At 42.1% G+C, this 13,463-nt stretch overlaps 1 protein-coding gene across 17 annotated transcripts in view; it reads right to left on the bottom strand.

The window, feature by feature from the left end:
* rgs3a (regulator of G protein signaling 3a) overlaps positions 1 to 13,463 on the bottom strand; it is a 205,467-nt gene that overhangs the window by 63,952 nt on the left and 128,052 nt on the right. For 16 of the 17 annotated variants that reach the window (XR_012405849.1, XR_012405848.1, XM_068221146.2 and 13 more), the window contains 1 exon segment: positions 3,731 to 4,570. Coding sequence is in view for 14 of the 17 variants with exons in the window: in XM_068221146.2 (XP_068077247.1) it covers positions 3,731 to 4,570 (840 nt within the window). In the remaining 3 variants the exon portion in view is untranslated. 17 annotated transcript variants of the gene reach the window in all.

Genomic DNA, 13,463 nt, shown 5'->3' with positions numbered 1-13,463 from the left:
CTCAAATCCTTGTGGATTTGAGTCTCCGGTCAAAACACACTGTCAGAGACTCATCAGCGGCTCTCTGGAGGAAAACACCGGATCCAGAAAACACTCGGAAACAATTACTGCAAGCGGGGAACAGCAGGTGAAGCGTTCTACTGGCCAAGTAAATAATATTAAGAATAAAGAAAGATTTCCCGGAGATGGGTTGCAGCTGGAAGGGCATCCGCTGCGTAAAACATGTGCTGGATAAGTTGGCGGTTCATTCCGCTGTGGCGACCCCGGATTAATAATAATAAAGTTTGCATGTTCTCCCTGTGTTGGCGTTGGTTTCCTCCGGGTGCTTCGGTTTCCCCCACAGTCCAAACACATGCGCTTTAGATGAATCGGAGGAACTAAATTGGCTATAGTGTACGAGTGTGTGTGTGAATGTGAGAGTGTATGGGTGTTTCCCAGTACTGGGTTGCAGCTGGAAGAGCATCCGCTTTGAAAACATGTCGGAATAGTTGGCGGTTCATATTGCAGTTGCCATATATCACGTAATACATCATTATGATATTGTTTTTCATAACAGTATGATTTTCGTTTCTCTTTTGGACGTCCTGAGTAAATATCCAACAGAACTCCAGATTAATCAATGCCTATAAATACAGTGGAAGTGCAGGCGAGTCACAATGAAAGTGTATTTTCTCCCGCCGCTCTGCTCAACGTCATCTTCTCCCAGGAAGGCATTCATTTAGACACATTTTCTGCGAACACATGTGCAGACAGACACAGCATCATGCGCTCATTCAGGATATTTATAGTCTCATTATGCAGCAGACGCGGGCCTGAAGAAACCGCTGTGGCAGAGAGACGGCTGAGAGTTGACTGTCATCTCCGCAGCGCTCAATTTATGGCTTTTGTTTCACATTTTTGTAAGGAAGCTGCAGAAGTACTAGCGAAGACTGTAAAAAATTAATTTTTGTCTTGTTTCTAGTGCAAATATCAAAAAAATAAATGTTTTCAGAAACAATAAGTCAAACTTAGGTGAGTTTTAAGATGTAAACAAGATGTAAAGTAAGTTTCTGATGTCTCTAGAGCAGGGGTGCTTCAACACACCTACCTGTAGGTTTCAAACAAGACTGAAGGACTTTTTTTAGACGTGTTTGATAAGGGTTAAAGCTAAAAGCAAATAACACAAACAATGTTTTATAACTCTTTGAAACTGACCCTTTTAGGCTTTGATAATAATTGTGGCGTTTTGGTGACTGTCGCTTTAAATTCAAATGAGATTGTGCTCTTTTTATGTGTCAGCATAGTGGCAGATTCAAAACAGGAATGATGTTATCTGTGTGATCTAGTCTGTGGAGATGTAACCCCGCCGGTTCTATGCCACCCAACCCGCTCCGAGCTGGAATCGAACCGGCAACCTTCTGCATGGAAGTCAGATGCTCTAACAAGAAGGCTGTCACTAGGGCACCTTTAGAGGTCAGAAGAGAGCGGTTTACCTGCACAGCACATGCTAGCTGGCCTCCGTTACACTCACCCCCCCCTCCAAACCTCACTCCCATCCGGGTCACGGCACCAATGTAACCCCGCCGGTCCTACACCACCCAACCCGCTCCGAGCTGGTATCGAACCGGCAACCTTCCGCATGGGAGTCGGCTGCTCTAACATGTTTATTTGTGCTAAAACTGTATAATCATAATGCCTCTTAGTCATTGACGTTATCTTTAACAGATTAATTCATTTTCTTGTCGGCTTAGTCCCTTTATTAATCCAGGGTCGCCACAGCGGAATGAACCGCCAACTTATCCAGCAAGTTTTTTACGCAGCGGATGCCCTTCCAGCCTGCACCTGTACCGCATGTCTTTGGACTGTGGGGGAAACCAGAGTACCCGGAGGAAACCCAACACGAAGGCAGGGAGAACATGCAAACTCCACACAGAATTGCCAACTGAGCCGAGGTTCGAACCAGCGACCCAGCGACCTTCTTGCTGTGAGGAGAACGTGCTACCCACTGCGCCACTGCCTCGCCCTATCTTTAACAGATACCGCACAAAACTCTAATGTTGGCTGCTTCTGACCTAGGTCTGTTTATGCTAATGAGGGAGAGATGGTCACTAATGGGTGGGGCTTTCCATGATTTTTCGTGATTTGTACAATGAGAGAATGTCAATGGAAGTGTTTCTGCAGACAGTTTTTCTCAAGTGTGATTATAAAAATACAATTAATTAATTTTACTGTTAGAGGTTGGCTATCTGGCCAATCTGTTCATTAGCTTCTACAGCAGGGAGGTTCTCGAGATCTACCTGAGCTCAAACTCCCCCCTCGCCTTGCAAACAAGAGGGAGCCCCGGGCTCGAGGATCTTATGAGCTCAGGGCTCTCTCCCGGGACAGCATGCCAAACAAGCTTTATAATCAATCATCAGCTAAGTGTGAACTTTTGAAATAGTGTTTATATTAACATGGTTATCTTCATGATGATATAACAAACTGTGGTTGTGTGTATATGAAATTACTGTTTATTTCTTTGCATTTTAACTTTGTAAACTATAAAATCATGCGTCTCCTCACGCTTTGTGTCTCATTTTGTGAGCCAACGGGCAACAGTTGTTTGCTCCCCTCTTTCTCCTCTGTTCTGCAGGCCACGCCCACTCCTGACTCTGCTCACAGAGCAATTTTGAGGTAGACCTGAACCGAAAGAGGGGGGTTTCATGGCCTTTTAATCAATATTTGTTTTTGATTGTCTCCAGAATAATCACTGTTATACAATCACTTGCCTAATTACCCTAACTTTACCCTAATTAACCTAGTTAAGCCTTTAAATGCAACCCAGGCTCATTGTGGAAACGTAGCCCCGCGGACGTTTCTGGAGACCGCGAAATAAGTCCCGGGAGGTACGTATCTGTGCAGGTTTTGTTTTCGCGTATCCGCGAGATGCCACTGTGCGCGCTTTTTTGCGTCTCGAATGCCTCTCGGGAGTGCGCGCCGTTCGCGCCTGCGCTGTTCTCGCGTGTAAAGCCAACGGAGGCCGCTGTCGAGCGACCGTCTGTCCAACTGTACGACAGACTGAATGACCGAACTGGGCGACCCAGCCATCCTCCTCCTCATCCTCTTCCTCCTCCTTCCCTAAACCCAAGCGGCGATTTACAAAAGACGTCCAAAAAAGAAAAGCAAAAGCCCTCATCCAATTTTGACCGCGTTTTCGGATCTCTCCGCATTCTCGCCCCGTCGCCAACTCGTTCGCTTTTATTTTTTGGATTCTGTTTTTCATGTTACCTGATTTCTGGAACCGCTCTTCCCCGAACTCAATCCCGGTCGTCACCGCGGCCGGCTCCTCCTCCTCCTGGCCTCCGCTCCACTGACGTAACACCGCGAGCTAAGCGAACAAACTAGTTGCAGCGGGAAAGCCCTCCACACGGAAGTGAGCCGTCAGCCGGCGAGCACGAAGAAGAGGAGCGGCGTCACACCGCACCGTAGCGTTCGCTTGAAAAAAACGAAATGCGGACATACGTACCTACGGTCAGGTAAATAGCGGTCTCCAGAAACGTCCGCAAAGCTACGTTTCCAGAATGAGCCTGGGTTGTTTAAATGTCACTTTATACAAGTATCTTGAAAAATGCCTAGTCAAATATTATCTATCACGGTATTAGAAATGAGTTACGTTCAGAAATGTGTTAAAAAAATCTTCTTTAAACAGAAATTGGGGGTAAATATATACAGCAGGGCTTCGACTGTAAGTGCAAATGTAAGAAGGACTCACTTTTCTCCCAGAGAACAGCATGCACAGCTGATGCATGGACCCTCCGTTCTTAGTCAGCTCTTTCTTCAGTGTCTTTGGAGACGGAAGCGTCCAGCCTCCTTTGTGCGCTCCTGACACCTCCATACAGTTGATGGCATTATCAGAAGTGAAGCATGTTGTTCGCGGGTCCTGAAGGAGACTCCCTTCGCTGTGTGTGCGCCTGCGCAGCGAATTCTGCACGCTTAACCCACCCGGATGCTTTTCGCAGGAACCCGCCTCCACCATGCTCCTCCGTTTACTATCACTGCGCTCTAAATAGTTATCATCACTATCCTCCTCCTCCTCTTCTTCCTCATCATCTTCATCCTCATCGTACTCTTCATCAGTTCCAGGGGTGGAGAGAGCGTCAGCGCTGTAGGATCGATCTAAGCGCAGTTCTGGGATGATAAACGAGGAAGATGATGATGGAGCGTTGGTGTCTGCCACCTCCGAGGCGTTCTCTTCATCAATAATCACCTGCTTTTCATCGCAATCGTCGCAGTCTTTTGTTTGTGCGTGTAAAAAGTCCGACTCTTCAGTTTCTTTCTCTTTGCATTCTTCCTCCCTCCATATTTCGTTCATGCTGCTCTCCGTGCTTCTGCCGTCGTCTCCTTCGGTGGAGGGTGGAGGTGTTGGAGGCACCGGGTGGCAGGTCTCCTCCAGAGACGTGCACAGCTCCTCTAGCAGGGTCAGACTTCTGGATTGAGGGCTGCTCGCTGTGGTGGCCGAAGCGTCCGAGAGGCTGCCCAGGGAATGGTCGTCTTCAGAGGTCATCCTCCGGCCCCTGAGGTCACATGGCTCATCCTGCTTGGGTTCGAGCATCTGATGATAGAAGAGCAGAAAGTTCCATATTATAGTCAGTAAATGTCATTGGACTAATGCATATCGTGGTTAACAGCGGTTCACTCAGGCCTCGTTTGCACTAATATGTTTTAGTTTTAAAACAGCGGTTCAGAATGAAAACGATCCACGTCCACATTGGCGTTTCATCTAGCATCTCTGAAAAGATCTCAGTTCGTGCTATACCTCTGAAAGCGCACATCACATGACCACACATTCACTCTGACATGCGCTGCAGCGTATGTGGAGGTCTGAGCTCCAGGCATATTATACACTGCGGCCCCAAAATCCAAAATAATTGTGTTTTTTTTTTTTAAACAACATAAATCTTCTATTGGGTTTCTACTTTACAGTTTATTAAGAGGCATTATTTATGTTATATAGTAAGCCACAAAAGTCTTGATACCCGGGGTAGCCTTTTACAAAAATCATGCTTGTGACTAAATCTTGCATATGGTATAACTTATTGCATGTTAAACTTTTATAACAGCCATTATTGATTATCAAAACTGATATTTAGCAAAAGAGAGAGGCTATGTTTTGTTATAAATATGCATAAAGTGAAGGTGAAGCTCATATAAATATGTAGTTACATGATGCCTCAACAATTCAGGTGTCTGCTAAAACCAAAACAGCCTTTCCAACATTTTCAAAGAGCTCAGTTTATGATCACAAACTGTGAACTGTGGGTACTTGCCATACATATATTCCACCTGCACCCGTTCTACAGTCATTTAAAACCCTCATGTCCCTGTCAGATATACAATTCGGGGATGTTTGCATCTACTGTGTAGATAGATATTCCTTCGCGATTGAGTCATTAGTGACAACGTTATTGTTTCGATAACCAGCGATCATTCTCTGGAGATCGCTGGTTTCCACTTTATCATGAACTTCACTTCCGCATATCCCAGGACTACATTTTCATACATGCACTTCTTCCAAACACGCACACCTGGTCATTCATCTATCCTGATTACATCACCAGCTGAACGTTGTCACAGACTGAAATTTCACACAGTATTTAAGCAGCACACACACTCATTCACTTGGCTGAGTCATGTTTACTGTTTAGTGACATTTCAACGCGTTTCTCCCTGTCTTGTTTCTCCGTGTCTGAACCTAGCTTTGTATCCTAGTTATCCTGTTTAGCGCCTGCCTTATGACCTATTGCCTGTTTACTGACTTCGACTCTGGATTTGCCCGCACATACCTGTTCATACCTGTTTTGACCATTGCTTGCCTGACAAAGAATAAACCTGCATATTGGATCCTACCTTCTGTTGTGAGTGTCACTCCTCGACGTTACAGATATAGTGTCTACTTTTTTATATTTAGTGTCAGTTTTATCAGCATTTTACACTCCAAATTGTGTTAAAATAGCAGCAGGCTGGCCAGTGGCTCACTGAATGCATTTGACATCATACACTGCGGCCCCAAAATCCAAAATAAATGAGTTTTTTAAACATGTAAATCTTCTATTGGGTTTCTACTTCATAATTTAATTAAAAGACATTATCTATGTTATATAGTAAGCCACAGAAGTCTTGATACCCGGGGTACCCTTTTACAAAAATCATACTTGCGAACAACATCCTGCAAAAAGCTTTTACCTGCAGACAACATTAAATGACTTCACATGGGCTATAAATATCCATCCCAAATGGGTTTAACTAAGGGTTCCACATGGTCCACACCTGCATTTGCCAATTGAGGAGGGCTAATATAGGTGCCAAATACACAACACATAAAACACATACTGAGATTCATATTGGATAACTCAGATGGGTCCCAAAAGGAATCAATAGAAAAAACCATTTGAAACTAATATTTAAAGCCCATATGATGTCCTATTCTCTTCTATTATTCTCTTCTATAACATTCTAGGATACTTTCTAAGTGCAATGTCCAGTAAGTGGCGCTAAAAGCATGATTAATGTTGCACCAAACAGATGAGCTTGAAACTGGCTGCTTTTTATTACGCTGGTTGATGTATGTATGCACTACAGCAGGAAATTAAATCTTTGGGGAGTGGTGGTGAAATGATAATGCCCAATAAATTACATCCCACCTTAACTAAACCTAACCAATAATGTTGTTAAAAGGATAGAATTACCATCCCATGCATTTTATCTTGCTTTCACAAGTAGCCGTTATGTCTGAGATTCATACCGCAATGCACTAACCAGAAAATCCATACACAACCAGGTTACATGTGATGCAAGCATGCAAGTGTGTTAGTTTACAAATCAAGCACTATGGTAAAAGTGTTTAGAGGTCATTCTACAGTATTGTGCGAAAGTATTTAATACACTTTAGGTCACAATTCACGTTAATAACAAACCATTAACGAACACTACCAGCTTAATAAACTACTAATTAGCTGTTTTTTTAAATAGTTAGTGATAAGGCTGTATGATTAATCCAGCCTGATCTCACGAGAAAACGTAAGTATTTTACGTTTTACCAGTTTAGTGGCTAATTCGTACAAATTCGTACGAGTTCAGTCGTACGAATTCGTACGATTTTAAAAAGGAGGCGTGGCACCTAACCCCACCCCTAACCCCAACCGTCATTGGGGGATGAGCAAATCGTACTAAATTGTACGAATTACATCGTACGAATTCATACGAATTAGCCACTAAATGAAAAAGTTACGAATTGCTTTGAGATTGTGTTGGTTTAATTGAAATGGAACTGCAATTTGATACGTTGTGATTAGTTAACGGCAAGAGGCTGCAATGTTGTAAATATTTATGTATATATGTGAACAAAAATAATTAATAACATCTTTAAAACCAGTCCGTTATGCTTTAGAGCAGGGGTGGCCAATCCTGTTCCTGGAGAGCCACCTTCCTGCAGATTTCAGTTGCTACCCATATCAAACACACCTGAACCAATTAATTAGGACCTGAGCACCCCGTGATAATTACAGGCAGGTGTGTTGATTATGGGTTGCAACCAAGCGGCAACCTCCCGCTCTCCCTCAGGAAGCCAATACGGAAGTAACTAAAACTGCAATTCATCCGAAATTCCGCTAGACCTGGCCGCTCCTGGCTCCAAAACAGAGCAAATTTCAATTGAGCGCACTGTTAGAATGGCCAACTTTACAGCAGAAAAAAAGGTGTTTACAGCCTGGTACAAAAAAAGATTTTGGTTAATACAGGTAATATTACCCTTCATGACAACTGTGAGGGGGTGAATTTTTTTATTACTCATCCGTTTCCTTTATATTAAGTTATATTAAGTTTGCATAATTAAGGGAGTGGCCACTTGATTGACAGCTAGGTCTTGCTGGTCGCCGTCACGTCACCTCAGCTGAATCCTGCAGATTAGCCACTGAACATCGGCATATTCATCATATTTCTGTGTTGTTTTATGTGGCTTTACACAGTCAACTGCCTTTTGGACTTGTTTCCTACAATTATTAGATGGCATGGCATGCTGAGTGCACTTAATTGAGCTCACAAACCATTCACGTGGCCTCCGTTTCCCATGTGAGTAAAGTTATATACTTATCTACCATCTCTATACATGTATTTGTTTTATTTAAGATCATTTATCGTTTATATTTATATTTAGAGCTGTAATGCACTGCAGAATCTGTCAGATTGATTAGCTGTAGGCTCTAGAACAGTCATCTGAAGTGTTGTCATACAGTGTTATGCTGGATTTTATCAATAGTCTTACAGTAACTAACACAGACTATATCTGAAGTGTTTGTAAGTAATTCGCGTTTTCCTCCTGTTGAAAAACGTCATTAGAACAATGTTTAGTGGCTCAATGTATTACAGCAGTGTTTTTAAAAGACTAAACACTTTATTGATATAGTGTACAACCAAGCACAAGTGGTCAGAATACAAACGAGTCACAGGTGATAAAGTATTAAGCGTTTCTCCCAAAGTAAAGTGTGTCTGAACCAGGTCCAAGCTAAATGCTAGCAGGTGTCTGTAGCTCCGCCCACTCTCCGCCTCTTTGCCCATGTTTGGTATCCCGCTGTGGGTGTGATGACGCGTGACCAAAATGGCGACGGTTGGCCGCGCCTACTTACGGCTTCTTTTGCGCTCTTCAGAAACCTATGGGTGACGTCACGGATACTACGTCCATATATTTTACAGTCTATGGTTGCAACTGAAATCTGCAGGAAGGTGGCTCTCCGGGAATGGGATTGGCCACCCTTGCTTTAGAGAATTAAACATGCTAGACTTTCTGCTATAGTGTCGTGAGGCATCGCACACATGTATTTGCCAATGATACAGACATCGTGCATCATACAGCCGAGAACTGTGAAGGCTTTTATACTTGACATGCTCGATGGAAACACGAGCATTTCTCAAGCGAGATTGGCAACTGTGCAGACGAATATCAAATATCGTTAACTAAAAAAGGTTGGTTAGTTAAATTATGCTACTCTAACTAAAGTTCATTCAGCAATTCTCCAGTAGCGATAGCTGATAATGTCAGACCTTATCGATACTTCATGTTTTTGTTATGTAGTTTCAGTACCCATCCCTGCAGCTGATATTCAATTACACTGAGGAAGGGCGGAGGCTTGCTGAAGAACTACAGAGAGATTTCAGCTGCTGTCAGGGATTTCACTGCCTTTCTAAACCTTCCTTTCTTCATGTGTTCAACACTTTTTTTCCCTGCATCATTTCATTTTATTACACAAAACTGCATTTCTAAACTAATTAGATTTGTTTTCTTTGCGTATGTGGACTTCTTTGGTTGTTACCAACATCCGGGGAAAATTTCAAGTCAACAGCATCTTTAGAAATAGGTTTTCTGAGAAAAAAAATGGTGGCGCGTTTAATACTTATTTACCGCTGTATAGCAGGGATCAGTGTTAGGGAAAAATTTACATAATACAATCTCAACACTTTTTTAAATGTGTTACTCTAAAGTGAAAGTATGTGCTTGGTTATTTTTTGTGCTTTTATTTTGTTTTTAAAGAGTAAGATATGCTTAAAATCATTCATTCATTTTCTTGTCGGCTTAGTCCCTTTATTAATCCGAGGTCACCACAGCGGAATGAACCGCCAACTTATCCAGCAAGTTTTTTTTTTTTTTACGCAGCGGATGCCCTTCCAGCCACAACCCATCTCTGGGAAACATCCACACACACATACACACACTACAGACAATTTAGCCTACCCAATTCACCTGTACCACATGTGTTTGGACTGTGGGGGAAACCGGAGCACCCGGAGGAAACCCACGCGAACGCAGGGAGAACATGCAAACTCCACACAGAAACAGCAACTGAGCCGAGGTTCGAACCAGCGACCCAGCGACCTTCTTGCTGTGAGGCGAGCACTACCTACTGCGCCACTGCCTTGCCCGCGCTTAAAATCATAATAATGTATATTACTTTATCAAGCATTAGCATGGGTGCACATTAAATTTAAGCTAATGTAAAGAAATCATCCTGAAATCCATTTTTCAATGAGTCTCTTTCACAAAACTCTAATCAACGTTCTCTCAAAAAGCAATCAATGCTGCTTATCACTTTATAACGGGTAACCGAAGCTGATGAGAAATAAACCCCTCTGAGTGTTTTTCAGAGCAGTTTACTGCACCAGAAAACAAGCTCAGCTGATGCAGCCAAAAGCAGAAGTCATAAGATTTGATATAACCCCTGCTCACATGATGCACGGCATATTAGCTCTCTCTCCCATCCATAACTGGAGCTTCGCTAAGAATGAGCCTCTTATCTCGCCTGTGGTATTTTTAGGTTGTGTGAAAGGTTACTACCGAACAGAGCGACACAGAGGAAATTAGGGCACAAGAACCCAAGACAGATTATTTTCCTTAAACTCTCTCTTTTGCTCGGTTATCCGTGACGGGATGGTTCAGGCAGAGTCCCACATGCATCGCTCGCTCATTGTGACGCATACGAGAAAAATAGAATAGTTGCGTAATGTGGGAGGGGGGAAACTCTTTGAAGTGTTTGCAAAATAGTGTAAAATAGAGCATTTTAGACTTGAACTAGAGCTTTGAGAGATATAGAGGAGATTATACAAAGGCGAGGGAATGTATACGTCAGCTGCATGCAAACCCTCTGCAATAAAACTTGTGCAAAAGGTTATTGCTAGGGTATTTTTTCAAGTTTGCACTTCAAATATATATATACACTCACTGGCCACTTTATTAGGTACACCTGTTCAACTGCTCGTTAATGAAAATTTCTAATCGGCTAATTACATGGCAGCAACTCAATGCATTTAGGCATGTAGACATAGTCAAGACGATCTGCTGCAGTTTAAAGTGAGCATCAGAATGGGGAAGAAAGGGGATTTCAGTGACTTTGAATGTGGCATGGTTGTTGCTGCCAGACGGGCTGGTCTGAGTATTTCAGAAACTGCTGATCTACTGGGATTTTCATTTTACAGAGAATTAGGGGTGTGAACCTACATTGGTCTCACGCTTCGGTCACGATTATCATGCCATCGATTCAATTCGATATCTCGGTGCATCACGGTGCATTGATGATGCTTTCCATACATTATTAGATTTTTTCTACACAACACAAGAATATTTTTTTATTAAAATCTATAAATGCATAATATTTATGTATTATTTGTAATACAATATTGTCCTTTAAAACAAGCAGTAAGATTTTTGAACTGTACCTTTAATTTGACGTGCTCAAAGAAAACACTCTTTCTGAGTGTATTAAAAAAACTCCAACACATGCACAGAGAACAGCATGAGCATTTATAGCAAGTAGACTCATGTAAATATTATCCCGTTTGCTTTTTGAGCGCTGTCTTACACCTCTATGATTCGGCTTTGTCTTCACCCGCTCAACAGAAGGGGCTGCTATTTGCTTTAGAAATGTAAGCGCTGTTCACCGACGAGTGACGCGGGAAGAACAGTCAAGGTTAGTCTATATGCTAATAATACGCGGTTATCACGGGTAATCCATAATAGACACAGTGGAGAAAACTTCAGAGGAGAATGGCCAGACTGGTTCCAGCTGATAGAAAGGCAACATTAACTCAAATAAGCACTCGTTACAACCGAGGTCTGCAGAAGAGCATCTCTGAACACACAACACGTCCAACCTTGAGGCGGATGGGCTACAGCAACAGAAGAGCACACCGGGTGCCGCTCCTGTCAGCTAAGAACAGGAAACTGAGGCTACGATTCACACAGACTCACCAAAACTGCACAATAGAAGATTGGAGAAACGTTGCTGCTCTGATGAGTCTCCATTTCTGCTGACACATTCAGATGGTCGGGTCAGAATTTGGTTCAACAACATTAAAGCATGGATCCATCCAGCCTTGGATCAACAGTTCAGGCTGGTGGTGGTGGTGTAATGGTTTGGAGGAGATTTTCTTGGCACACTTTGGGCTCATTAGTACCAATTGAGCATGGTGTCAACACCACAGCCTACCTGAGTATTGTTGCTGACCATGTCCATCCCTTTATGAGCACAGTGTCTCCATCTACTGATGGCTACTTCCAGCAGGATAACACACCATGTCATAAAGCGTGAATCATCTCAGACTGGTTTATTGAACATGACAATGAGTTCACTGTACTCAAATGGCCTCCACAGTCACCAGAGCTCAATCCAATAGAGCAGCTTTGGGATGTGGTGGAACGGGAGATTTGCATCATGGATGTGCAGCCGACAAATCTGCAGCAACTGCGTGATGCTATCATGTCAATATGGAGTAAATCTCAGAGGAATATTTTCAAGAATACTTTAACTCATTATTTCTGAAAACAAAACAATATCTTTTACTTGTCGAGAAAATGCTTCTTGATTTAAGACGGGGGTTTTTTAGATATTTGAACCCTAAACAAGACAAAAACTCATTTCTTATATTTACTTACAAGCTAAAATCAAAAGAGCCCAAGCCCAAATGTTCAAATGAACATGAGCAATGGTGCTTGGCTTTGCAAACAACACAAATTATTTAATCAATAAGTGCATGGTATTACTTTATTCTAGATGCTTGTTCAACCTTTTAGTGCCTCGCAGGAAATCATCTAATGCATTATTCATTCAAAGCACTAAGCTGTCCAAGACGATGACTGGAAACATATTTTAAACTTTTTCCTCCGCATCAAATGAGTATGCAGAATGTGCAACAGAGTGTGGATTTGGCAACAACAACAAACATTTTAAAGTACAGGATCACAAGTTTCAGAACACAGACATTAACTATATGACAACTTGTTTTCACTGTGACTTTGCGTTTTTAAATGTGTCAGACTACATTTTAAGCAATGCGCAGGAGCTTTTAGCTTTGTATATGCTTTTTTCATCACATACAGTTTTCCTGACAGGTTAATTATGGCAACGTTTAGAAGCAAGCTATTAAAGCAAGTTTTATATAGAGTAAGCAAAAATAAAATAAATAAATAATATAACTGACGTGTAATCGCATTTATATACTACAAAACAGTGCTGCTTTTATCCTCACTTATAATATGCTTCGAATAAACGCACCTGCTAATGGAATAAACATAAATATTAATACGTGTCTCAGGATTCAATTTTGAAAAACATTGAATATGTCGCTCCTGGTACCTTTTGTTGCATGTTTCAGATGACAAATCCACTAGAGGGTGCTGTCTACACTTCTGAATTTGAAATACTTTACTCAGGGTGCCTTTTGTTGTACATTTCAGATTTGATAACTGTAAACAGCGCCCTCTAGTGGATTTGTCATGTGTAACGTGCAACAAAACGTACCCAGGACAAATGTTTTTTACATTTGCAAAAATAAAGAAACCACAAAAAATGTACATCAAAACACCTTTGAGAACAATTTTGAGGTCAAATGAACACTACGGAGCAGTACGACGACAACAACTTCTGTTCCTTTTCACACTAATGATATTTATGGGATATTAT

The sequence above is a fragment of the Danio rerio genome, chromosome 5 (assembly GCF_049306965.1).
Source record: "Danio rerio strain Tuebingen ecotype United States chromosome 5, GRCz12tu, whole genome shotgun sequence".
Lineage (NCBI taxonomy): Eukaryota > Metazoa > Chordata > Actinopteri > Cypriniformes > Danionidae > Danio > Danio rerio.
This window is presented reverse-complemented; position numbering and strand designations above follow the sequence as displayed.